This window comes from Lithobates pipiens, unplaced genomic scaffold (assembly GCF_037356315.1).
Source record: "Lithobates pipiens isolate NorthernLeopardFrog02 unplaced genomic scaffold, aLitPip1_a1.2 Scaffold_8, whole genome shotgun sequence".
NCBI classification, from domain to species: Eukaryota; Metazoa; Chordata; class Amphibia; order Anura; family Ranidae; genus Lithobates; species Lithobates pipiens.
The window spans coordinates 431945205-431973073 of NW_027507903.1; the positions used below are offsets into that span (position 1 = coordinate 431945205).

General features: G+C 47.0%; 1 protein-coding gene across 1 annotated transcript in view; it reads left to right on the top strand.

Moving 5' to 3' along the window:
• Window positions 1–27869, top strand: part of LOC143964527 (parathyroid hormone/parathyroid hormone-related peptide receptor-like) — a 109547-nt gene that overhangs the window by 72553 nt on the left and 9125 nt on the right. The window contains exons 8-12 of the mRNA XM_077474304.1: window positions 9221–9281; window positions 14428–14494; window positions 20112–20206; window positions 22701–22842; window positions 24674–24715. Of these exons, the coding sequence (XP_077330430.1) occupies window positions 9221–9281; window positions 14428–14494; window positions 20112–20206; window positions 22701–22842; window positions 24674–24715 (407 nt within the window). The remainder of the gene's footprint in view (window positions 1–9220; window positions 9282–14427; window positions 14495–20111; window positions 20207–22700; window positions 22843–24673; window positions 24716–27869) is intronic.

A 27869-nucleotide genomic window follows, 5' to 3' on the forward strand; every position in this document is an offset into this window, starting at 1 on the left:
TTTAGGAGATATTTTTTTTACCTACAGGTAAGCCTTATTATAGGCTTTCCTGTAGGTAAAAGTTAAAAAATTGAGTATACAGCCACTTTAATGTGAGGAATGTATGTGGAAAGTTTTAAGTCTCTGACCATTCTTGCCAACAATTTTCCGCACTTGTCCCCTGATTCATATGTCGTTCTATGGCAGATCTGTAAATGTGCCTTAGCTCTGTAGTGGAGGAGATCGTTGATCTGTTTCCGTAAGGTTGTCAAGTCAGACTCCGAGGACAGTGTGGGAATATGCTTATGTTTGGCCTCAGCAGCGGCAAGTTTCTGTAGGAGTTGGGTAAGTTGTTGGGTACGTTCCCGTTTGATTCGGGCCCCATGCTTAATAAGGATCCCCCTAATCACTGTTTTGTGAGCCTCCCACAAAATCCCAGGTGCGCAATCAGGTCGGGCATTCTCCTGGAAGTAACAATGCAGTTCCCTAGACACTTCTGCCAGCACTTCCGGTGTCTGCAGGAGGCTCTCATTCAGACGCCAGAATCGATGTCCGGAAGGGGCGTGATCAGATATACGGTATGTCAAAAATATGGGTGCATGGTCAGACCAAGTCCTATTTCCAATAGATGTGTGTTCAATGGCATGCAGTTGTGCATGGGGGATCAGGAAGTAGTCTATCCTAGTGTACACCTGGTGCACAGAGGAATAGTAGGTATAGTCACGCTCTCCCGACTGCTGCAGACGTCAAACGTCTATCAGCTGTGATTTATGGAACGTCTTAGACATACGCTTTAGTTGGCCTAGGGGGATGGAGGTCCTTCCAGAGGAAGTGTCTACTGAGGGAGTCAATGGGGCATTAAAGTCTCCCTCTATAATCAACTGACCCTCTCTAAAGTCTTGAAGACGCTCTAAAGTCTCTTCCAGGAATGTGGCCTGATGGCCATTGGGGGCATATATCACTGCCAGTGTAAGCTGCGTGAGGCCTACCGTACCCTTAAGGAAGACAAACCGTCCCGAGGGGTCCAGATTGTAGCTCTGGCATTTCCAGGGAACCCTACTGGATATCAGTATGGAGAGTCCCTTGGACTTAGCCGTTGGGTTTGTAGAATGATAGGCTATCGGGAAAAGCTTATTTAGTAAATAAGGTAGCTTATTATCCTTAAAGTGGGTCTCCTGGAGAAAAGCTACATCTACATGGGACCGTTTTAAATCATCTAATAAAATACGCCTCTTCTCTGGCGTGTTGAGACCTTTAACGTTTAGGGACATCACTTTAAGTCCGTCGAACGCCATAGGGAACCCGGGGGGGGGGGGGGGGGGAGGGCGGGTGGCGGGAAGGACCGGGAAGGAAAGGGTAAGGGAAGAGATGGGAAGGAAACAGAAGGTTTAAACAGATACCAGAAAGAAAAGGAAAAAAACGTTAAAGAAGAAAGAGAAAGAGAGTCATGAAGATGGGACAAAGTCTAACACCTTGTCCCTCGCACAGTATATTATTTGCATATGTCGCTTGCGGGCCGTATGGCAGAACCCAGCGACATATACCAACCTATTTGGGAGAGAGGTAGGACAGGGCTCAAAAAGAGAGCGCCCAGTCACTCCTCCCCACCCCGACATATCATAAAAATAAAAAATGTGTATCACTCCAATAATATTGCAACAGGGATAACCCCCAAACCAGAAAAAAGGAGACAACAAAAACATAAAAACCGAAAAAAGTGAACTAAACAGGTGTTCTTATTCCCCACGGTATGCTTCCCCCTCATACCTGCTTTTCGGTAGACACCTGGCCCCAAATGTAGAAAGTGCCGCAGCAAGAGGGCTGTGTATCCTGTATCTTCCAGGCTATGTAAGAGACTGCCAACCCTCCCCAGGTATACCCGAAAAGCCTGCTGAGCGTCAGATAGATCGGCTCACAATACAGGACAAACATCCAACCAAGTGGGGCCCAACGTCCTGGTAGCCTGCCCCTAATCCGCAACTAAACACAAAACTGCGGCAGAGTCCCTTAATGCACCTGTAATCCAGTAGATGCCCGTGTCCCCAGGACCCCCATGTCATCAGGGCTCCGACCGTGCAGTCATATCAAACCCATCCCCCATCCGTCCAGGCTGCACGTCCGTATGTCCGGCCGAGGGGTTCACATGACTGCGACTCTCAGGGCTGTTGTATCAATGGGGGGACTTCTCGGCAGGTGACCCAGTAACGCAATTCCCCACACATCAAACGGTGGCAAAGGGTGTCCTCCCCGGGCAGGCGCTGGAGCGTGGAGTGTTCTAGCCGTAACTGAGAGGGGGTTTCCCGCGGCAGTCGGGCAAGGCAGATTCAGCAAGACAGGTAAGTCAACCGAGGGGTGGGGGCGTAGCTCCTCACAATTTCCCGGGGGGGGGGGGGGCTGGTAAAACGTAGGTAGGATCGTTCAACCCCTCGGGACGGGTGGCCCACAAAAAAGAGAAGAAAATAAAGAGGGGTGGTGTCAGAGGGCCATGAGGGAGCCAGGTGACAGTCAAGGTGCAAAGGTAGCTGGAAATGTAGGGGCAAAGAAAATAAACAAAAACTTAACTTAGCAGGTGAGTTCCAAACCTGGGGTTGGGATCATCAGATTACGGTCACATGAAGTTGGGCGTCTGCACCCGGGAGACAGATCAAGATTCACGTACATCCTCCTGAGAGACCGCTCTAGGTCGGCGACGACCTCTTTGTAATCCGGGAGGCACCTCAGCTCCTTGTCCAGACATACTCGGTTGTCCTTGGGCTCGTGGAAGGAAAGCCAGCCAGTCAGGCATCCTCACCGGCTCTGCATCAAGAAAGGTAAATAGGGCAGGCAGGGATTCAGGTTTCTGCAAAGTAAACGAGCTCTGATCCTTCTTAAATGTCACTGATAGTGGATATCCCCAGCGGTAAGTTATGTTTCTTCTGCGAGCAAGGTCAAGCAGCGGCCTCAGCATGGCCCGTCTTTGCAGGGTGGGGCAGGAGAGGTCTGGGAGGATCTTAATGGTCGCCCCATCGAACTTCAGGTCCCCGGCGCCCCAGGCTTTGCGTAGGATTTGTTCCTTATGAGGATAGTGGTGGATCCTGCAGATAACGTCGCGGGGCCGCAGGGGGTCCGTAGGTTTAGGGCCTAGCGCTCTGTGGATCCGGTCGATCCCCACCCGGTCCGGGAGATCGATGCCTTCTATAGCGCGGAAGATAGCTAGCACGGTATCCTGCAAGTCTTCAGGGCCTGTAGCCTCAGGTAGGCCCCGGAGTCGCAGGTTGTTCCTGCGACTCCTGTCCTCCATTTCCTCCAAGTGGAGTTGTTGTGCCACCAGAGTCTCTGCGTGTGCCTCCTGGAGTCTCTCCACCGCCGCTACACGCTGTTCAAACGCAGCCAGAGAGGTCTCCCCCGCCTCCACCCTGGAATTAAGCGCCGATACATCTGCTTTAACTGCCGCCATCTCTTTGCGGTGCGCCGCCTCCACAGTCCCTATCAGAGCTGTTATGTCCGCCTTCGTCGGTAACGCTTGGAGCAGCATGCGCAGTTCAGCGTCCACTCCGCCTGTCGGCACGGTAGCCTGCCTCAGTTCGTCGCCCATGGGGCGGAGGTCCGGCGGAAAATCCCGATAGCAATCTGCCGGCATGTGCTCTATATGCGAGTATGGTGCTGGACCCGGGGACACGCTCTCCTCCTCCGTGCGAGTCGCCGCCATCTTGGTCTCCGGGGATGGAAATTGCTGGCGGTGAAATAACCGGCTAATCTCTCCGGAGGTCGGGGTTTGAGATGCTGATTTAAATAGCCTGTTGTTCCGCTTGGCTCCCTTCTTCTTAGCGGAGTGCATAGTGCTCTGGAAGGCACTGAAATAGTCGGGGTGGTCGAGAGGCGACCGGGCGCTCCAGAAAAACGTGCTCCTACTCAGCCATAGCTGGTCCACGTCGCCGGTATGATTTCAGAACCCTCGGCCGCGGTGGTAGGCCGGAGCGGCCGCGGAGCGCGATCCCGGGCGGTAGCCGCAGGAAACACCGAGGATTCGTAGGCCTTGCTAGGCCGCACTAGGCCGGAGCCGGCCGCAGCCTCCCCGAGTGACCCAGAATCAAAGGAACGCCACCGGAGGGATCCAGGCAGGAGGGTGAGTGATGGGGGGAGACCGATGAAGGCCCCTTACCTCTCCAGACGACAGGGCCAAGGTTTCTCCGGGAGGCCTCGGGGAAGAAAGATGGCGGCGGCTGGAGAATAACAATGCGGCAAATCCCCGGAGTCCGCGGACCGATGAACGCCGCAATATCCATCCGGGACACTGCAGCGGGCTCTAGCAAGCTGGCCGAGGTAGCCTAGGCAGGTATTTTGCGCTCTGGTGTGTGGATGGCGACGGATAGCTCTGCAAGCATCAGGAGCACACAATTAAGCGTCCGTCGCCATTCGCGTCAGGCCACGCCCCCCTACTTCTGCTTTTTAGTGCTAGGGCCCTCAGTTCAAATCCTGGCCAGAATACTGTATGCCGACATCAACTTTTAAAAGTGAGTGCAGAACCGCTTTAAGCCATCTAGTCCAGATGATCTCTGCCTTCGCCTTGTTCACATCTCTAGAAATGCTCTCCTGTGTTCCTATTAAAGACTTGCTTGGTTGACATTCCTTCTGGCTTCCTGACGTTTTGGCTTGTCTGACTATCCGTTCCATTTCCTGAACTCTGGCTATGTTTTGACTACATTTACTCAGTTTTTTTTTTTAACAAGAAAACGTTTACTCTGTTTACCTTTTTTTATTATTGTTAAACAAGTGTGATTTAACTGTACTTCTGTCTCAGTCAGATTCATGGTTTCTAACATTCATGCATAGGAAGCTAGCAAATAAAAAAAAAAAAGGCTTGCAACCAATTGTTAAAAGTTTTGTTAATCAGCCGTCTTCTATCCTCTTCAGATTTATCATCTCTCCCACCTGACTTCTGAAGAAACTCTTTCGACGAGGGGAGTAATGATAATATATCCAAAAATTCCTCTCCTTGATGCCGGTGGATAAATAAAAAATTAGAGGAAACAAGATACATGGCAACACTTCCTTCCTTCAGGAACATTAGTGTTCTGTACAGGAATAATATCAGCTGTAAAAGAAAGCTGGGAACTTGCCAAGGAAAAAACCTGAGAGTTAGCATTGACTCCACTAGATGGTGCCCAAACCGTGGCCACGTTTCCCTCACTAGCAGATGAGATTGCAGCCAAAGGAGCAGTATTATTCAACACAGAAGCAGTTAAATAAACCTCTGAACTCTCTCTAACTGCATTCAATTCCCTAACAGTTCTGACTCACCAGTGCCAGGTACAGCAGCAGCAGCAGCAACATGCCTGTTGATCCCTTGACTTGCAGACCACCAGGATAGGATGTCCTTGGGGATGCTGCCTGACCTCCAGAGGGGCTTGACATGCTGGCTGGGATCCTCTCTTTTCCAGAGCCCCCTGTGACCTGGGCAGCGCTATTCTTGCTAGACTCCTTCTTGTGTTGCACTCCCCCACCTGCTTCCAGTCGTGCCAACCCTTGTGCTGAGGGGGGCCCCTGGCACTATGGGAAGAGACAGTGAGGGCGGTGAGGGGGAGTAACACTCACTACTGTAGCGCCACCTCTTTGCTGGCCTCCTTGCTGGAAGGGAAGTGATACATTGAGCTGACCGCCGACCAAAAACTTCCTTTGTGGATGGAGCATCATCTTCTTCCAAAACCACTGCTCGGCTCTGAACTTCTTCTTCCAGAATCTCGGCTGCTCTGATCGGGCCCCTGGGTGTAGCATCCATGGCAGAGGCTGTGTCACCGGCGGCGATGTCTGTGGTGGCTGTTGCGGTAGAGGCAGCCCTGCCGACGACGGCTCCAAGAACTTCGGCTGTGACTTGATCCGCAGATCGAAGCAGGTCGAGGCATCTTTAGGTCCAGTTATCCCCCGCTTCTTCTCCGGCTCTTTCGATGAGGCACCTCCGACAGGATATCTTCTTCAGCCTTAGTAGCGCTGTTTGCTCTGAGGAGAGACTCCCTGAATACCACAGCTGTTGCTACTGAGGTGACTGAACCTCTGGGGCTCGCAACCCCTCTTTTTATTTGAAAATGCACACAGAAAGTCCCCTAAACTGCCCAAATACTGTAGTCACCTGACCTACGCAGAGTAAAAGGACCAATGGGAAGTCTTCCTGCAATTTTTAAAACGTGAGGGGATCTTTTTCAATTCTACACTACAATCCCCTTAAACTGCCTGATTTTTTTAACCTGAGGGCATACTAGAAATCCCACTGCCGCAATCCCATGAAGCAAGGGAGGCTTAAAACAGTTTTCCCCCTTTTCCTTACATTCCACTTTCCAATAGTTAGAAGAACAGGCCTGGGTGCCACAAGGCCTGGGTGGCTGGGAGTCAAAGAGCTTCTTAAAGTCCACAAAGCAGGCGAATATATTCCCATGTTTTGTATTGTGGACATGGTTCTTGATGAGAGGCGGTGTGGTCTTTGGTGCAATGGTTGGGCATGAACCCTGCCTGATTTCTGCTTTGGACATTGTGTTGTGTCAGGAAGTTGAGGATACGTTTGTTGCGGATACTGTTGAATAGTTTCCTTAGTGTGCTGCTGACACATATCCCTCTCTCTCTCACCCTCCTCTTTCTCACCCTCTCCCTCTCTCCCTCACCCCTCTCTTTACACTCCTCTTTATCCCTATCACCCCTCTTTCCATCACCCCCTCTCTTTTCCTCTCTCTCACCGCCCCTCTCTCTCTTACCCACTCTCGCACACCCCCTCTCTCTCTTACCCCCTCTCTCTCTCTCTCTCACCCCCCCCTCTCTCTCTTACCCCCCTCTCTCTCTCTCACCCCTGTTCTGTGAAGAATGCATGTAATGTGGGTAGTGCAATATGTAAGTGGGGCTTGAGTGTGGGCAGAGGCACTGGGGGCCCCATGATCTCCTATTGCCTGGGGGCCCCATGAGTTGTCATCCCACCCCTGCTATAGAGAATCTATGCAGGTAACTAGAAACACTATATACCCAAGGGGATGTCCCCCTTTACAAATATGGCTAAAGCTGCCTGTCCACTGTTTAGAAGACACCCTCTCTTTTTCCTGGTGACAATGGTGTAAAAAAAAACATTTTACAGTCATTGTAAGAAAAGGTAAGAAAAGGTAATGTGAAATAATCCAATAGGGACACCAGTTCTGAAGACAATGGTCTGTCACGTTGGAGAGATTTTTTGCCCAATGGGACACCTTTACAGAGTGATATATAGTAACTGCTATTACTAACTTCTTCTAAAAAATGCCAGTTGCCTGTCAGCCATACTGATCCGATTACTTTAGTACTTTTTGAGTCATTTACACTAAGAAAATATGCACATTAAGGCTGCATGTTGGTTTCATGGCAGAGATTTAAGCCCCATACACACTATTAGATTTTCAGAAGATTTTTGTCTTCAGATTTACCAAAACTATGAAGTGCAAGGGCCTGCCCGATTCCATACAAATTGTGTATGGGGTGTAAGAAAGCACTGTAGACAGACAATTAGCATTTTTAAGAGCAATGGCAGCCTGTATATTTCCCTCAGTACAGGTTTCCTTTAATAGGTTGTAGGCAGGGCCAGTGCTACCACTAGGCAAACTAGGCAGCTGACTAGGGCGCAGCCATGGCAGCTGGTTTCCAGAGGGCCGCTGCCAGCACAAGCCAGTGGTGCAGCACTGTGTTGATTAACACACTCCCAACTGCTATACCGGCCAGGAGTGTGTATACTTCAGTAAAGCCGACTATTGGCTTTCAGTGTGGAAGCCATACAAGTGGCCTTTAAGCCGTCAATGACTTCCACAATGTGCCACCCCCCACCATATTTACGGGGCTCCACTATTCCACCTGCGGCCTGGTGTGGTCATGGGGGGGGGGGGCAGGAATGACGGCGGGAGCTCCATGGACATCTGTCTGCTAAGCCTCCCTCCTGAGCAAAGACCAGGAAATAAAGCGTATGACGTCACTTCCTGAACCGGTGCTGCCATTCAACTGGAGTTGTGCTCAGGGAAGCAGCTGATGGAACACCATCTGGAGCACAGAGGAGACATTCAGGGTCTGATATAGCCTGAATGTCTAATAAAAAGTACCTGTCACCAATATGCTATTACATAGGGGGCTATTGGTCGCGTACACACAATCGCAATTCTCGTCGGAAAAAGCTCTGATGGTTTTCCCAACGGAATTCCGCTCAAGCTGTCTTGCCTACACACGGTCCCACCAAATTCCGATCGTTTAGAACGCGGCGACATACAACACATACAACAGGACTAGAAAAAGGAAGTTCAATAGCCAGTAGCCAATAGCTTCCATCTCATAGTTGAATCTGAGCATGCGTGAGTTTTGGCGTGTCTGAATTGCATACACACGATCGGAACTTCCAATAGAAAGTTTTTCTGTCGGGAAAATTGAGAACATGCTATCAATTTTTGGCTGGCAGAAATTTGGACAGCTAAATTCCGATGGAGCATATACACAGTCGCATTTTCCGATGAAAAGCTCTCATCTGTCTTTTTCTGTCCAGAATTCTGATCGTGTGTACGCGGCATTAGAGTCCCCCCCAGACACACACATATATACAAAGATGCATGCGCTTTGGCACCTGTGATTGACCTACACATGTTATGTATCACCGAACACGCCGAAATGAGAGCAATAGTTGTAGCATCAGAACCCCTGCATAACGCTAAACTGATGACCTGTGGGGGCTTTTAAAGCATTGCCTATGAAAATATAGCGTACTGAAGTCTTACAACGTTTCATGGGCGCTCATATGCAAAGCCCCTACAGATCATCAGTTACTGCTATGTAGGAGTTTTGGTGCTAGAATTATTGAATTAATTTTGAAGTTTTATTTTTTTGGGGGGAGGGGCTTGGGGGGTGCTAGTAGCTGGTCTTGCCTAGGGCGCAAAATAATCTAGTTGTAGGTTTTTTAAGTGTGCTTAGAAATCTCTGTGACTGATGATCACAAATACTTTTGGTGCTCATTATTGCTCGTTTATTAATCCCTAAGTGACTGGTTATTGCCATGTAATTCACAAGAAATTCTGTAATTCTGGCGTATGGCTAGCTTAACAGTATAACAGAGTAGATATAAGGTAATAACAAATGTCAGTGGATACCTCTGTGTATAATGTTCTCTGTTGGTATAGGACTCCAGTAAAAAGTGAACTGCACATTTAAAAATGAATTTAAACATATGTTTCCTATGGTCTTTTTTTTTAAACAATGTATATGTATTTACCTTTTTCAGGACTCCCTGCAGTATTTGTCTCTGTGTGGGCAAGTGTACGGGTGTCTCTTGCAGATACACAGTAAGTACCATATGTGATGTCATCTCACTTTCCCCTTTCCCTTTAAAGTGCAGTCATAAGTAAAATTTGGAGGCTGCCATGACTGATCTCTTCTTGAAGTTCTAGCTACCCGGCTCTCATGTTGATTTACTATTACTTCAAGCCACTGGCCTGAAATAGGTATGCAGAGATGCAATTCTGACTTTTGTCTGAATCAGGAGATCTGTACATCTGTCTCAGGACGGTGATTCAAAGTATTAATGCGAGTCAGAACAGCCAGGAAGCTAGCATTTCTAGAAAAAGACAATTGTACTTTAATAACTTTGGTATGTTGGAAATGCAAATGCAGTTTTACCATGAGGATCTGGTAAAATCATAAAATGTGTATAAATATCACTTTTACCTTCATATAATGTAGGGGCAGCCAATATACAGCCTGGAGCTTAGTGCCCTCACAAACTATAATACACCAGAGCTCACCCTCTGCACTTGTCTGACTGACAACAAAACTCCCAGGATTCTGTTGTATCATAGGGGAAGAGTTTTTCTTTCCTGATTCAGATTTGATCCACTATGAGAGACTGAGAAGCAGGGCCGGGACAAGGGGTGGACAGGAGGGACAGCTGCCCCTGGCGCAATGGTTTATTGCAGGGGTAGGGGGCACCCTGACCCTAACCCTAAGGGAAAGGGGGGCGCAGTTTGGCATCTTTGCCCTGGGCACTGGATGACCTTGTCCCGGCACTGCTGAGAAGGGATAATCACGCTCAGGTATTAGTTTTGTTATATCCTTCAACAAGTGGCTGAATGCTAGATGTTTGGGGGCACCCCAACAATCAGAGAGACTCAAAAATTGTTGCTAATTTCAGTTAAAAGACTTTTATTAAGTCCCACAGAAACAAAGCAAAATAACGGGGACCTAATAGCATGGCATTAGAATTAGAAAATGTTAGTTTCAGGGCAAAAACCTGCTAAACCCCCAAGAAAAATAAATAAAAAATCCCCATAGCAGCCATGCACAAAACTACATAACCACAATGGATGAGAAAATACTCTGACACTTTCATGCATTGCACTTCTTTAACAATGTTAACCTTAATATTCAAGCGTGTCTAAATAAAAAAACAAAAAATAGTACATTGCAGCTTAACAGTCTTTAGATGCGGTGAATGCTTTATTTAACCACTTTCAGACCGGACCATTTTGCTGGCTTAAGACCAGACCACTTTTTGCGATTCGGCACTGCGTCGCTTTAACTGACAATTGCGCGGTCGTGCGACGTGGCTCCCAAACAAAATTGATGTCCTTTTTTTCCCACAAATAGAGATTTCTTTTGGTGGTATTTGATCACCTCTGCGTTTTTTGTTTGCACTATAAACTACTTCTCCTATGGATCACAGGAGTGCAGTTCATTCTGCGCTCTTGTGACCCATTTTCAACCAACAGAGTGCTAAAGCCTTCGGCTGTCGGCTGTTGCCACAGATCCGGTCCAGGCTCTGAAAAGATGCGGACCATATGGTTTTGATCCACCCAGATGCCTGGACCGTGAGCTGGCTCAGCCTCTACAACCCGGAGCTCCAGAGATTGATGGATACCAAGACCTGAGCGATCAGAGGTGTTTGATCGCTCAATTCTTGGTCTTAGGGCCGGTGGGGGGCAGATGCATCAGATTGATGCTGCATCCACCTAGGTGTTTTTAATGAATCCTGAATTTCTTTTTAGATTTTTTTGCTCCTTTATTTTATTTTATAAGTGATCCTGTCAGTAGCATGCTTCCTGTAGTAAGGTTGCTTTCACACTGCAGCCGCGGGCATGTTGGCGGCAAAGCGCCGCTCGTTTTAGTAGCGCTTTACCATTGTTTTAGCAGCGCTTTTCGTCCGCTAGCGGGGTGTCCTTAACCCCCACTAGCAGCCGATGGAAGGGTTAAAACCGCGCCTTTTTGCTGCTCTTCCGAAGTGCTGCTCGTTCATTTCAATGGGCAGGGGCAGTGTAGGAGCGCTGTATACCGCCCCAGTGTGAAAGCACTCTGGCTTTTACATTGGGGTGGCATGGGAGGCAGTTTTCAGGAGCTTTACAGGTGCTATTTTTAGTGCTAAAATGCCTGAAACGGCCTCAGTGTGAAAGTAGCCTAATGTTGCGTACACACGACCTGACTTTCCGGCAGAATAGGTCCGACTAAATCATTCCGTCGGATAGTCCGATTGTGTGTGGGATAATCCAATCATTTTTCTTTAAAAAATTCAGACGGGCCTAGAAATAGAACATGTTTCAAATCTGTCCGATGGACTCAATTCCTATCGGGAAAACCGTTCGTCTGTATGCTGGTCCGAGGGACCAAATACGACGCAAGGGCAGCTATTGCCTACAGGCTATTGAACTTCCTTTTCTAGTAACATCGTACATCACCACGTTCAAAACTAAAGCCGCGTACACACGGGCGGACTGTCTGGCCTACTTAGTCCGCCGAAACACATTTCAGCGGACAGTCCGCTCGTGTGTGGGCTTCAGCGGACTTTTTCAGCGTGCAGTCTGGCGGACTAAGTATTTCAGAATGTTCAAAATACTGTCCGCTGGACTCGCATTTCGGCGGACAATCCGCCCGTGTGTGTGCCAGTCCGCCGTACTTTTGAAATGAGCGGACTTTTCCCGCCCGGAGAAAAGTCCGCTCATTTCGAGCGGGTCTCCAGGTAGGCGGGGCCCGCGAAGGAGACGTCGCTGGCCCCGCCGCCTGGTATGGACTTAAAGGGGAACCCCAACGCCGAAAAAAATCGGCGTGGGGGTCCCCCCAAGTCCACAACAGACCCTTGTCCGAGCACGCTACCCGGCCGGCCAGGAAAAGGGGGGCGAGCGAGCGCCCCCCCTGAGCCGTACCAGGCCGCGTGCCCTCAACATGGGGGGGTGCCTTGGGGAAAGGGGGGGCCGCGCGGCCCCCCCACCCCAAAGCACCTTGTCCCCATGTTGATGAGGACAAGGGCCTCTTCCCGACAACCCTGGCCGTTGGTTGTCGGGGTCTGCGGGCGGGGGGCTTATCGGAATCCGGGAGCCCCCTTTAATAAGGGGGCCCCCGGATACCGGCCCTCCACCCTATGTGAATGAGTATGGGGTACAATGTACCCCTACCCATTCACCTGTAAAATAAAAGTACAAAAAAAAAACACAACACACGAGATAAAATACTTTATTGCACAGCTCCGGGGGTCTTCCGTCTTCGGGGGTCTTCTCGCCGGACTCCTCCGCTATCTTCTTGTAGCTCTTTTGCTAGCGGAGGAGTCCGGCTTTCTTCCTCGCCGCGGCCTCTTCTTCCGACTTCGGGGGTCTTGTCCCCCTCTTCGGTTCTTCTGCCGGGCCACCGCTCCTTCTTCTAGCTCTTTTACAGGCGGTGGCCCGGTCTTCTGTCGCCGCCGCCCGTTCTTCTTCTTCTTCTTCTTCTCCTGGAGATGTTGCCTCGACGCTCTCTCCGGCCGGAATGCCAGGGACGCGCTCCGCTGCCACTTATATAGGGACAAGGGGCGGTGTCACATGGCTTTATGTCACATGGGTTGGTGTCACATGGTGACCCCACCCCCTTACGATGTCATAGTCCCCATGTGACATCAACCCATGTGACCAACCCATGTGACATAAAGCCATGTGACACCGCCCCTTGTCCCTATATAAGTGGCAGCGGAGAGCGTCAAGGCAACATCTCCAGGAGAAGAAGAAGAAGAAGAAGCAGAAGAACAGGCGGCGGCGGCGGCGACAGAAGACCGGGCCACCGCCTGTAAAAGAGCTAGAAGAAGGCGCGGTGGCCCGGCAGAAGAACCAAAGAGGGGGACAAGACCCCTGAAGTCGGGAGAAGAGGCCGGCGGCGAGGAAGAAAGCCGGACTCCTCCGCTAGCAAAAGAGCTACAAGAAGATAGCGGAGGAGTCCGGTGAGAAGACCCCCGAAGACGGAAGACCCCCGGAGCTGTGCAATAAAGTATTTTATCTCGTGTGTTGTGTTTTTTTTTTGTACTTTTATTTTACAGGTGAATGGGTAGGGGTACATTGTACCCCATACTCATTCACATAGGGTGGGGGGCCGGTATCCGGGGGCCCCCTTATTAAAGGGGGCTCCCGGATTCCGATAAGCCCCCCGCCCGCAGACCCCGACAACCAACGACCAGGGTTGTCGGAAAGAGGCCCTTGTCCTCATCAACATGGGGACAAGGTGCTTTGGGGTGGGGGGGCCGCGCGGCCCCCCCTTTCCCCAAGGCACCCCCCCATGTTGAGGGCACGCGGCCTGGTACGGCTCAGGGGGGGCGCTCGCTCACCCCCCCTTTCCTGGCCGGCCGGGTATCGTGCTCGGACAAGGGTCTGTTGTGGACTTGGGGGGGACCCCCACGCCGATTTTTTTCGGCGTTGGGGTTCCCCTTTAAGTCCATACCAGGCGGCGGGGCCAGCGACGTCTCCTTCGCGGGCCCCGCACACCTGGAGACGCGCTCGAAATGAGCGGACTTTCCTCCGCGTGTGTGGGCGAGTCCGTTCATTTCAAAAGTAGGGCGGATAGTACGGCGGACTTAGTGCGCCGTATTAGTCCGCTCAAAAAGTGCCGTGTGTGGGCAAGTCCGTTCATTCGAAAGTATGGCGGACTGTCCGTCGGATTGTCTGACGGACTAAGTTGGCCAGACAGTCCGCCCGTGTGTACGCGGCTTAACAGACTTTTGAACGGACTTTAGTCTGTTCGTGTGTGGGCAAGTCTGTTCATTCGGAAGTCCTTCGTAACTAAGTCGAAAGTCCGACTTAGTTAAGTCGGGAAGACCGTCAGACCTTTTCTGACAGAAAGTCCGGTCGTGTGTACGCGGCATAAGAAGCACCCTCTCTCTGTGTGGTGGAGCAGTGTTGTCTCCCTAGGCTTCTCTCCTAATTAAAACTGCAAACATCTCTTCTTATGTCCTTTACATAGGGAGGATAAGTTTTGTAGTTCACAGGAGACAGTGGGGAAATTGATAACACTGAAAGTTCAGTTCAGTGCACAGAAAGTTATAGGCACTTGGATTAATGCAAGATCAAAAGGTATTTTCTGCACCTTCAGAAAATGTACTAAGCCTGAATATCTAAGGCCTGCTAGCCTGCAATATATTACATTTTTGATCTTGGGTTTAGATATCCTTTAAATATTACTTACTCTCTGATCTCCCTCTTTCCCAAGGTGCTGGGATCTGAGTGCTGGCCACATGAAGTGGATTTACCAGACACCAATTCTAGCTGCAACTTTGGTAAGAGGAAACATATTGCTGTGATGTCAGGAACAAATGGGAAAAAAAATATGCATCCCATGCAAGTCAAATTACCAAACAATTCCAGTTTATTTCTTGTTTATCTAAAAATATAGGGAATGGGCAGCTGTGTAAAACCCTAATGGGGTTTTCTTACTCTTTTTTCCCCTGCAAAATGTCACTTACCTGCAAACGAAGCCTGCGTTGTCCCCACTGGTGGCCGCATCCATGTTCGACCCTCTTTCTTCTGGGGCCGCGGACTCCGGCTCTGTGACTGGCCTGGAGTCACGTTACATCACTCCCCATCACTCCCTTGTGTGCATGGGGGAGCCGCCAGTCACGGTAATTGCTAGTGAAGAAATAGCATGGAGGGCCGTTTCTTCACAGCGCATACTCCGATCATCGGTGCACTACAAGGTAAATATCTCCTAAACGGCACACATTTAAGAGATATTTACAGTACCTATAGGTAAATTGAAGGATAGGAAATATTGACTTTAAGGACCCATTGATTAACCCGAGAAAAGGATGTTGCTTGTATACTTCTTATGGAGCTATACTTAGTAGTATACATCAGAAAAAGCTCACACTGAGATATGGCATTCGCTGCTTGGGTGTTCAAAGATCCTTGAAAATGCTCAACATGTTTCACGACTGGAGTTGTCGCTTCTTCAGGAGCTTCTGTATCTCTAATTAGAGAAATAGAGTGCAATTGGAATAAGATATAACACTTTAATACATAGTTGTTGTGGTATATATACATATGCATAACCATATACGTAAGTTATATGCACTCACCACAAATTGTGTTGAAGAAGATCTTAACGCCCACGCCTACCAGTGGAAGACAACTACTGACCAAAACACCTCTCCTAGTGGAGGGGAGAGGGAGAAAACGGGATCTGGCACCAAGCACAACAAAAACAGCAAAACCAGGATATGAATTGAGATATGGAGGTGCATCAGGTAGCTAAAATTATAAATATATACATATTGACTGAACTAGCTTTTATTTTGTTTGGCATATGCGACAATTGCGACAATGAGCAATGCCGTACTTACATAATTACTGCAATATCATTTCCAAAACTGCCTGTAGGCACTGTAGAGACTTTGTATAGAAGACTGTAGTCTCTGTAAAAAATATAGGGTATGTTTATGGGTTATTGATCATATTCCCAAAAGTTATTGAAACCATTCATATTAGGATCTATTAAAGACACATATGTTAAATTTGGCTTATATTTTAATATTAAGTTATGAATATACTTGTAGACATATATATAAAATTATACGCTAATGCATTTAAAGTTATTAATATTGAATGTGAATGGTTTCATTTGGAATTTAAATAATTGGGTTGGATATAAATATATATATACACATGAATAAACAAACAAAGAATACTACCTGCCTGTGATCGCTAAGTAATGTGCCTCAATGGACCGGCTTGGGTGACCATAAACTCAATAGGTAATACTGGTAGGGTTTGCCCTATAGACATAAACAGAATAGATGCAACCATTAAATACAGAGAAGAAAGGCACCCAAGCATATAAGTGGTCCTATTGAGGGATCTAAACTATCCCATAGACAAACATACCTGCAAAAAGAATGTGTCTCTGCTACTGATCCCACCTCTGGAGTAATTGGTAAGTACGTGTGTGAGGAGAGGCTGGACACCTCCATCCCTCAGAGCACCTGGGGATCGGGAGGTCCTACCTCGCTGTTATATGCACCCTGTCTAAGTGACGCCAGACGGTGCCTGACATCACTTTGGACCGGTGTTCTGCCAATAACTGTCCCCCCAGGCGCAGCACTTGCACAGTACAGAGGACAAGGAAACGCCGAAAGTCTCCGAAGATGGGCGGTGCCTGCGCACTTGGTAGTACCTTCTGCCCTGAGTCAAGGTTCAAGCCCCCCCCCATGCAAGTGGACATACGGTAGATGATGTAAAACAGCACCTAGTAACAGGGCTCCTTCGCTCACCACGCGTTGGGCAAGGCCTCTTGGATGGTGGGGCTTGAACCTGGACTCAGTGCGCAGGCGCCATTCATCTTTGGAGACTTTCAGCGTCTCCTTGTCCTCCGCAAGCGCAGTACAGGACGGACACTATCTGACGGGGGACAGTATTCGACACAATACCGGCCGCCCGTACACCACCCATGCACCAAATGGCATGTGCGCACTGGATGGCCAAAGCGAGTCCAGTGCCTGCCCAGTGGAGCAATCGCGGAAGTAACAGGAGATGTGAGAGGACAGAGTCTCCATAGTTGCCGCAGGTAAACAGGGTCCTCTGCTCCTTCCCTCTCTGAGGTGAGCGGGACATGACACCGGCTTGGGCGGCCGAATATCCCATTGTACCTGGTGCTGTCTGGCTAGCATCGCATCCCAGTGGTTATATGGGTAACAGCAGCTGCATCCCTAAAAGCGGCAAGGGAAAGGAAAACGTAATACAATAACCAATGTAACATGCATGTTCTCCATGCTGTAAGTAACATTGCTAAGAATAACCTCAGCTGGGAAAGAAATTTGTTTATATTTAACCATACAGGTTAGATTTTCTTCAACACCATTTGTGGTGAGTTCATATAACTTACATATATGGTTATGCATATGTATATATACCACAACAACTCTATATTAAAGTGTGTATATCTGATTTTAATTGCAATCGATTTTTCTAATTAGAGATACAGAAGCTCCTGAAGAAGAGACAACTCCAGTCGTGAAACATGTTGAGCATTTTTTAACGCTTCAAGGATCTTTGAACACCCAAACAAATGCCATATCTCAGTGTGGGCTTTTTTTGATGTATACTAAGTATAGCTCCACAGGAAGTTTACAAGCAGCATCCTTTTCTTGGGTTAATCAATGGGTCCTTTGTCTTGTATTAAATATCCAATTGTGTTTTGATCAAATGCGCATTGTATATGTATATAATGTATGTGAACTATTAAAATTTGTTATATTTTTCTATACGTGTTGTTAAAGTCCATTTTTCCTATCCTTAAATTTTCTCAATTTATTAGGATGTGGCACTTGTCTACTCTGGGTGTTTGATTGCCACCCCAGGGCACAGCAATCAATTTTTCTCTATGTACCTATAGGTAAGCCTTATTATAGGCTTACCTATAGATACATCTTCCGCATTGGGGGTATACAACCACTTTACGGTTTCTTGACTGTTACTTGGCAACTCAAAGTTTCAGCTCCCCCCATAAATTAATGTAAATTGTATTGTGTGTTGTAAAATCTTGGATGAGAGCCTTCTTCCCTCTGACAGAACACTGACGATGGATCGTGGATGGGTCTTTCAGCATGACAATGACCCAAAATATACCGTCAAGACAACACAGGAGTGGCTCAAGAAAAAAGCACATTAAGGTCATGGAGTGGCCTAGTCAGTCTCCACACCTTATTCCTATAGAAAATTCATGGAGGGTGCTGAAACTCTGAGTTGCCAAGAGACAGCCAAAGAACCTTAAGAATTTAGAGAAGATCTGTATAGAAGAACTGGACCAAAATTCCTCCTGAAATTTGTGCAAACCTGGTCACCAACTACAAGAAACGTCTTACCTTTAAGCTTGCCAACAAGGGTCTCTCCACCAAGTACTAAGTCATGGGCGGCACAGTGGTGTAGTGGTTAGCACTCTCACCTAGCAGTAAAAAGGGTTGCTGGTTTGAATCCCAACCACGACACTACCTGCCTGGAGTTTGCATGTTCTCCCTGTGCCTGCATGAGTTTCCTCCGGGTACTCCGGTTTCCTCGCACACTCCAAAGACTTGCAGGTAGGTAATTGGCTTCTGTCCCAAATTGGCCCTAGTATATGAATGGGGACCTTGTATTGTTGGATCCTTGCAGGTAGGGACTGATGTGAGTGTGCAATGTACAGGGATAGGGACAATTGTAGACACTCACTCAGGATGGACTGGTGTCTTTATTTGACCTTACTAACTATGTAACTATGTTTTGCTTGGGGATCAAATAATTATTTTACTCACAGAACTGCAACCTAATTTATAGCATTTGTTTTATGTGTTTTATGTGTTTTTTTTTCTGGATTTTTGGTTGATTTTCTGCCTCAATCATTTAAAATACACCTATGATAAAAATTATAGACCACTCATTTCTTTGTAAGTGGGTAAATTAACAAAATCTGCAGGGGATCAAATAATTATCTTCCCCACTATATCCTCTACCTCCCCCCAGCACCTAATTTTCAAACTTTTTTTAGGGAACATGTACCTTTTTTTGATATGTACCCACTCCAACTTCAATCCCCACCTAGGTGAGGATGACATTAATATTGCCTACTCTCTAATGCTCACAGCCCCTTGGGTCACATTACACTTCCCAGGAGGCTGCAGGACCACTCTCACAGCACCGCACAATTCCACCCACGAGAGCTGGCTATGAGTCATCAGGAAGTCACAGTCATCCCACATCCAATATGGTGGCGCTGCTTGCAGGGCCATTCGCGGCTTGAATTTTGGCCAATTTGGACAAAATTTGATCCGTTTATAGGGGCCTTAATAAGATACCTCTGCCCAGTCTAGTTTTACTTTATTTTCATAATGTTTTAAAGGAAACATCTGTGTGAGAACAAAATGGGGGCTGTCAATGCTTGCTTCTAATAAAAATTATTCTCTCACACTTTTGGTCTCTATACTTGTTCCGGGTAAGTAGCTCAGAAAAAGGACCGATGCCACTGGCTCCACATATTAGCCAGGCGACTAGCAGTTTTGAGAAAGATCGCCAAAGGTAGTCCTCTGTATATTTGTCACGCGGTGTTTACGAAAAATAGCTTCCATTTTTTTCTCTTTGATGTAAAGCTTTGGGCAACACAATTTTTATTCCTCCAATTTTCATGACAAAAGGGACAGCTGCCTGTAGATGTTCTGATGGAGGCTGCATTCACACCTGAGCATTTTCAGCTCATAAAATGCTCCTAAAACACCCCCAAAAAAACACCTCAAAAACGCCCCCAACCAGCAAAAACCCATTCATTTTAATGGCACCTGTTAACATCTGAGCGTTTTGTTACCTGAAGCAAAATCCCTGAAAAACGCTCTAAGCTCAAAAAAGAACATGAGTTTCTTTGGAGCAGATTAAAGGCATTTTTCGGCCTTTTACATTGGTGACCTGAATAAAATTGCGACAAAAACGTGGTAAAACTGCGGTAAACGCGACAAAATCTCAGTAAAACGCATGACTTTGAGACATTCAGGTATGAATGCAGCCTCACCCTGGGTTCACATTAGTGCGATGCGGGAAGCAGTGCGATTACCAGCGCTGGTTCCCACATCGCTCCTCTTCCGCAGGCAGTTCACACTGCCTTCTGTGAACCGCTGTGGGTGTCATTCACAACATGACACCCCCAGTTTAGTGCAAACTGTGAACTCACACAGGAATTGGATCGCATAGGTGAGAACATCCATGCAATCCGAATCTACTGCTGGGAAAAACAAGAACCTGCACTATTTTCTGTGCGAATCCAATGTGAGTTCAGCCATACAACTGTATCGCATGTATTTGGCACCTGTAGTACCCAGGCTCAAGGTTATACTTCCAGCATTCTGAGTCAAGAAATACAAACTGTCTTTCTCTTTCTAGATCAATTTCTTCTTTTTTCTCAACATTGTCAGAGTTCTAGCATCAAAACTGTGGGAGACTACAACTGGAAAACTTGACCCACGACAGCAATATGGGTGAGTGGATGAAACATGCTCTTTTTTATTTATACAGGGAGTATATCTATATATAAGTATTTATGGATACTCTATATATACCCCCCACCTACTGTGTATGAGCTTTTTGGCAGCAGAGTTCATTTTGGCAGCAAATTTCAATTTAGTTTTAGTCTTAGTCTAAGGCTGGCCATACATTATACAATTTCCTTGATTTACCAAAACCATACAATAGTAGGTCAAACCTAAACACTTTTAATTTGTATGCAATCAGGCAAGCCCTTGTGCTACATAGTTGAAGGTAAATCTAAAGAAAATTTGTATGGCCAGCTTTAGTCTTTTGACTAAAATGCTATTTTAGTTTTAGATCCATTTTAGTCATCTGCAATTGTTTTAGTTTTAGTCGTATTTAGTCAACTAAATCTGCAGTACATTTTATTTGACTAAAATGCCCTAAATTTTAGTTGGCTAAAATGCCTTACATTTTAGTCGACTAAAATGCCCTACATTTGTAGTCAACTAAAATCATTTTATCCAACTAAAATCGAATGGGTTTAGTTAATTTGGAATGCATTATTTAAGCATTTCTCTAGAATTTCCAAACGTATTATATACCCCTGGAGTAAAAAATTCTAATATGTTATTTATGGTATTAAGGTTTGAACAAACTCACAGATACAGGTTTAGCCGCTCTGGCTGGTCTGAGGAGGCCTGCAATGTTGCACAGTGCTCTGGGTGGCCGTCTGAGGAGGCCTGTAATGTTGCACAGTGCTCTGGACGGTGGTCTGAGGAGGCCAGTATTGCATGCAGTGTTCTGGATGGTGGTCTGAGGAAGCCTGTAATGCATGCAATGCTCTGGACGGTGGTCTGAAGAGGCCTGAAATGTTGCACAGTGCTCTGGACGGTGGTCTGTGGAGGCCAGAAATGCATGCAGTGTTCTGGGTGGTGGTCAGAGGAGGCCTGTAATGCTGCACAGTGCTGGATGGTGGTCTCAGGTCTAAGGGATGGCCTACGGTGGCACTGATGGGCACTGATACCCTGTTTCCCCGAAAATAAGACCTAGTGTGATTGTCGGTGATGGCTGCAATATAAGCCCTACCCCCCCAAATAAACCCTACCCTGTTTCCCCAAAAATAATCCCTACCCTGAAAATAAGACCTACAAGGACTTTAACTAGGGATTATTTAGGGGGTAGGGCTTATATTTCAGCCATCACCGACAATCACGCTAGGTCTTATTTTTGGGAAACAGGGTAGGTGTTACTGATAGGTACCACTGATAGATGGCACTGATAGGTGACACTGATGGGCACTGGTAGGTGACACTGATGGGCAGCACTGTTGATGAAGCACTAATTGGTGACATTGATAGGTGGCACTGTGGGCACTGATGGGTGGTGCTGGTGGGCACTGGTAGGCAGCACTGGCAGGTGGCACAGGCGGGCACAGATGAGCTGGCGGCTGTTCTCCTTGATTGGGACTCATGTCACTCTGACAGCCGCTGGTGATCGGCTTTTTTTTCTCTCTGATAGTGTGAGGAGGAAAAATAGCCGATTACCAGCTCTGTTTACATCACGTGATCAGCTGTCATTGGCTGACAGCTGATCACGTGGTAAGGGGTCAGGATCAACCCCTTACTTCGATCTGTGATCCAGAGAGTCTCAGACTCGCTGATCACAGAGCGCACGCCCCACAGGGGGCACGCAAGCCGCATGAAAGAAACCTCTTTTAAAAAAATTACATATGTGTACAGTGTTGCATGACCGTGCAATTGTCATTCAAAATGTGACAGCACTGAAAATTGGCCTGGGCAAGAAGAGGTTGAAAGTGCCTGGTATTGAAGTGGTTAAACAGCAGTCAAAAACTTTTCGGTATATTTTTGAATTGTGAAAAGAAATGGGAGCACCCAGAATGAACTCCAATAAACACAAACTCAGTGCAGCTCAAATCCAGCCAAAATGTGTTTGTTTTTGGAGTGAAGTGAAGAAAGGTTGGAATCTGTCCAGTTATAAATGCTGCCTGTGTCTCCCCTGGGGATATACTGTAGATAACAACAACAGCCTAAATAGTTCTAAGCCTTTCACATTCCATTCAAATTTGCTTTTATTACTGTTTCTGTTGGATAGATTTCCACCATTTCCTGTTCTATATGATCCCCATCAAAATGACAAGAAGTAAAGGGGATTTTCCTGAATGGGGAAGCGGAGAGCAACAAAAAAAAGTGAGAAGGGTTGTAAGTTTTCCCTACCTAGTCCATCCTTAAAAAAAAATTTTGTTTGGAGTTGAACTTCAGACCCAAGATCTCCACATCTCTATGAAGAAAGTGTACCAACAACTGCAGTATTGTATATATCATATATTTTGTTTCAGGATAAGTTTAATTAAAGTCTTCTCCTGTGTAAATGACTCATCCTATTCTGCATTGACCCTTGCATTATGTATTTATTTTATGTATCTTTACAGTCATTTTACAAAGTGCGTATTTGCTAATAAACATATCTCCATCTTCTATACAGGAAACTTCTGAAATCCACCCTGGTCTTGATGCCGCTCTTTGGGGTACATTACGTTGTCTTCATGGCCATCCCTTATACAGAGGTGACGGGGTTGCTATGGCAGATCCAGATGCATTATGAAATGTTCTTTAACTCTTCCCAGGTAAAAAGGGGTTTCCATTACTGATTTTGCCAAATTTCTTAAAAGTATCTTTAAAGAAACCTGTGCACGAAAGGCCTGCCTTTTTCCTAGCCCCCACCCCTGGAATAAAAATGTCTAATTTAAACCTAAAACAGATATATTATTGGGAGAAAAAGGGAAAAGAATACTTGGCATCTAGTTTCTGGTGTGTTCACCTAATTAAAGGTGATGGCATTCAGCCTTCTTGTGGGATCTTTTGAAAGCTGAGGATCTCAATTACAAGGAGCATGCACTTCTGCAATGTGGACTGCTTAAAAGTTTGATTTTTTTTTTTTTTTAAGTTTCAGATACAACAAGGAAGGGTTAAAATCACTGTCAACTTTTTTCTTCTGTTTTGGCAAATAGTTTTTTTCTGTCTTAAAGACACAACCAGAATTGAAAGGAAATCTCTACCAAGTGGGAGCAGGATTTCCATCTAAAGCAACCCATAAATTACAGTTTTTTCATTAACCACTTGACGTCCACGCTATAGCCAATTGACTGCCACAGAGCGGACCTTAATTTCCGGGAGTCACTGAGATTCGGGTGATCACCGATCCGAGTAAGGGGCCGGTCCTGGCCCTTTAACATGTGATCAGCCAATGACAGCTGATCACATGATGTAAACAAAAGCTTGGTAATTGTTTTTTTCTCCTCACGCTCATCTGCAAGGGTCATCGGTCCCGAAGAGGAAGAGGCAATTATGCCTCATCTGTGCACACAAGTACCCCCTGCCATTGCCACCTGCCAGTGCCCATCAGTGCCACCTATCAATGCCCATGAGTGCCACCTATCAATGCCCACAAGTGCAACCTATCAATGCCCACCAGTGGCGCCAATCAGTGCTACCTCTCTGTGTAACCGATCAGTGCCCATTATTACCACCCATCCATGCCCATCGCTGCCACCCATCAGTGCCGTCTCAACAGCGTACATCAATGAAGGAGAAAATAAAAACAAATTTGGGTACAGTGCGATTGTCATCCAAAGTGCGACAGCGCTGAAAGCTGAAAATTGGTCTGGACAGGAGGCGGGTTTAAGTGCCCATAAGTAAGCTGTTAAACCAGCAGTTTGAACAAAAAAAACTGATTTGATTTCCCCATCCACACACTTGATCTGGGTGGGGGAATCCTCCCCATAATTGTAATTTGACAGCAAGGAGACTTCCGTCTGGGCGGTTATACAGTACAGAAGTCGATTGATAGATTGACTTTTGTACAACCTCCCTGCCCATACATGTATTGAAATTCAGTGGTTCCCTGCTGACCCGGTCAAATTTTGATCCATGTATGGCCAGCTTAAGACTGTTGTCACTGGAATCTGTGTCTACAGTGGAACGTTTCCCTTGCGGTTTCCCTATTCCTATTGAGATAGCAGAGGTTAAATTTTGGATATCGCTGCACTATCTGTCCCAGGGTCATCACCAAGACAAATAGAGAGGGTGAATCTCCCAGGTGGAGACACAGACAGGGAGAAAAAACCTAACAAAGCCATGAACACTATCCAAAACTAGAAACCAAAAAATGTGTTTCTATGTACCGCCACATTGGTGTGACTTTCCTGAGTGTTCCCGTTTTCACCTGCAAACAAAAAAACATTAATTGGGTTAATTAATTTCCACCTATATTAATCCCAGAGTGAGTGTGTGTGCGTGTGTTGCATAAATAAAGAGATCCCAAGGAAATCTTACTTTGAACTACTATAGAATGAATTTGGACTGTAGCATTTACTTGTGTGTACTTTGCACTCCTGTTCATTTCAGTGGTTCCCCATAAGATCACATCACATGATGTTTCCTGTTTTCCATTCCTAGGGGTTCTTTGTGGCCATTATCTATTGTTTCTGCAATGGAGAGGTAAGAGGCCTGTTGTGCAACTTGCATATATATATATCTATATATTAATAAGCATTTTTTTGTTGGTTTTAAAATTTCAGTGGGCTTCATGATACTTTCAACAACCATGGACCTGTTCTGCCAAAAATATCCTCTTAAGCCGGCCATATTGGATCAAAACCTCCTTCTGAGCCGGCCAAATTTCGATCCATGTATGGGCAAGCTGGTTGTACACAAGTTGATTAAGTGGATGGGGGAATCGAGTCAATTTACTGGTTGAAAAAAAAAAAAAAAAAAAATTACTCGTCTATGGTCATCCTTATATGCCCCATTATAACGGAAAATTTCCTATCAAATACTTACTGTAATTTTCCTTTCCTGATGGACTCCATGGCAGCATACCTATGGGTTAATCCTACCTCCTATAGGACCCCACTCCCATAAGCCTTTTCTCTGATCCAGAGGCCGCATTCTGTAACTAGCCTCCTCAAGACATGGTCGGGGGACTCCTGCTGCCTTGGAGTCCATCAGGAAAGGAAAATTACGGTAAGTATTTGATAGGAAATTTTCATTTTTCCTGACAGACTCCATGGCAGCATACGTATGGGGACTAACTCGCCATACACCCAAGGGGTCCAGCAATGCTAACCCAAAGGCTTTAATTTGTACTGTCAACAGACAGGGCCTGCAAGCCAAAATAAACAGAGGATAAGGAAGCAGACTCTACACAATAATGAGCCATAAATGTATTAAGGACGACAAAGCCGCCCTACAGACTACCTTGGGAACCACATGCTGCGATGCTGCCTAAGGTGTAGACCTACTCCTGGTCGAGTGAGCAGACACTACCTCAAAAGGAGCCAAGCTCTTGGCTCTGTGAGCCTGTTGGATTGCCTAGGCAATCCATGCCACAATCATCCTAGATGAAGCACATTTCTCTGTCCTTTCTGGCAAAAGAATGAACGGGCGTTCAGAAGCCTGAAGAAAGTTGTAGCTTTGTAGATATAACTTCACAATATCTGAGGGATTCCTAGAACTGAAGGAAGGCACTCAACTCAGGATTCCCTGTCTACTAGACTTGCACTTTAACCAACTAAGCCACAGCGTGCCATCTGCCACGTATAAAGGATGCAAGTTAAATCTCTAAGGTTGGCAGAACAATTTCTTGGCTCCCATGAAAGACTCATGCACCCTTGGGAATTGAGTCAAGCATAGGTAACAGCACCGCTCCAACTGGAAAGAATGTAAGAAAAGTTCTCCATGTCCAGTGGATCAATCTCTAAGGCTTTTTATGCCGACATGATGGCCAGGAAAAAGGCAAACTTTAACTTAAAGGCGAGGCCTTTAACGGAGAGTCCTAGAATACTCCACTCCAATTCCCAAGGGGGAGTTGAGAACAAGAGGGAGACTCCATGTGGAAAACCTCTGCTTACTCCGAGGTCTGAGGCTAGCTACTCCCTTGAAGAATTGTTGGACAGGAAAAGATGCCCTGTAAAGGCAGATAAAGCTGACACTTGAACTCCGAGGGAGCTGACCGATAGAGCCAGAGCTATATCCAACTGGAGGAAACCTAGAATATTTCGAATTTCTAAGTCACTACATGATCTGCCAGCAGCAAAAATGTATTTGAACCAACTTGGACCAGATTCTCCCGTAAACTTTGTTTGCGTTCATTCTTCTAGTATTCAAGGTAGTGGAGATGATTCTGGAGAAGCAGTCGAGGACTCCCAATGTCAAAAAAACAGGCCATCAGATGCAACAGTGCTGGACATAGAGGTAGAATTGCACCCAGTGACAGAAGGTCTGGCCTGAGGTATCAGGGAATGATTAGACCAGACTGTGTGGACTGCACAGAGGAAACCCAAAACGCATGTGAGTGAAATAACAAAAGTGTTTATTATAAATAAAAGGAAAGTGAAAACAAACAGTGCACTACCAACCACAACAACAAGTAATATATATACAATAAATGGGAACTGCCAGAGACATCAACGAAAGCCAGGCCGAGGTCATACACCAGGGAATCAGTAGATGGGTAAGGACGGATGGATGGGCTGCAGAGCAGGGATCTAGGTAGCAGGAGACAAGAGGGACAGGTCCAGGATGGGCTCAGAATCGGGAAGGAACAGGTCAGGTAGATACAAGGTCCAGGTTCAGGTTCCAAGGTTCAGGTTCCAAGGTTCAGGGCACATGGAGAGAGCGATACCAAGGCAAGCATGTTAGGGCTTGCCGGGTATTTATAAGACTACCGTTGATTACCCTCATGTAACAGCTGAGCGCAGAAGGTGCTGTCTGCTCCACACTGCCGGAGTACACCCGCTGGTGGGCGCCGGTACTACAGTCCAAGGATCCAATAGTGCCACCAGGAGGTAGGTCCTCTTATTACAGGCCCTGGGTGTTAGAAGACACCTGCTGGTGGACACTGGTACTGCAATCCAAGAGATCAACAGCGCCACCAACGGGTGGACCTTTTCATGACAGTACCCCCCTCAAAGGAGCGGCCTCCGGACGCTCCAACTAGGTGTAATTGTCCAAAGTTAATGGCCTCAAACCACACCACGGATGAGGGCTAGTCAAGCTGGGTACTGGGTACTTCAAACCGGACAGCAGGCACATCCGGGCAGACAGTGGGCACATCCGGGCAGACAGCGGGCACATCCGGGCAGACAGCAGGCTCCGGGTCTTTGAGCTGGGCAGCAATCACCGAATCGTCGAGCTGGGCAACAATCACCGGGTCGTCGAGCTGGGCAGGGGGGACGTCAGGCTGGGTAGCTGGGACATCAGGCTGGGTAGCTGGGACATCAGGCTGGATAGCTGGAACTGGAACGTCAGGCTGGGTAGCTGGAACTGGGACGTCAGGCTGGGTAGCTGGAACTGGGACGTCAGGCTGGGTAGCTGGAACTGGGACGTCAGGCTTAGGTGGGCCACCGGGTACAACTGGCATGCATGCAGGCTGGACCAGGTTGGTTGGTGCGGAGGCGGGTTGGGTTACTAGCTGGATTGTACGGGTCGGAAAGAACTTTCGTTTCTTTTTTGACTTAGCCACTGCAGCTTTGTATGTAGGTGCAGGGCTGTAAGAAAAGAAAGTGTCTGGGCAAAAGGAAGACCAAGGAACAGTGGCAGGAGGAGGGTTCTGTGGGATTGTTACAGGTGGAGGAGAAGAGGCAGGTGGGTT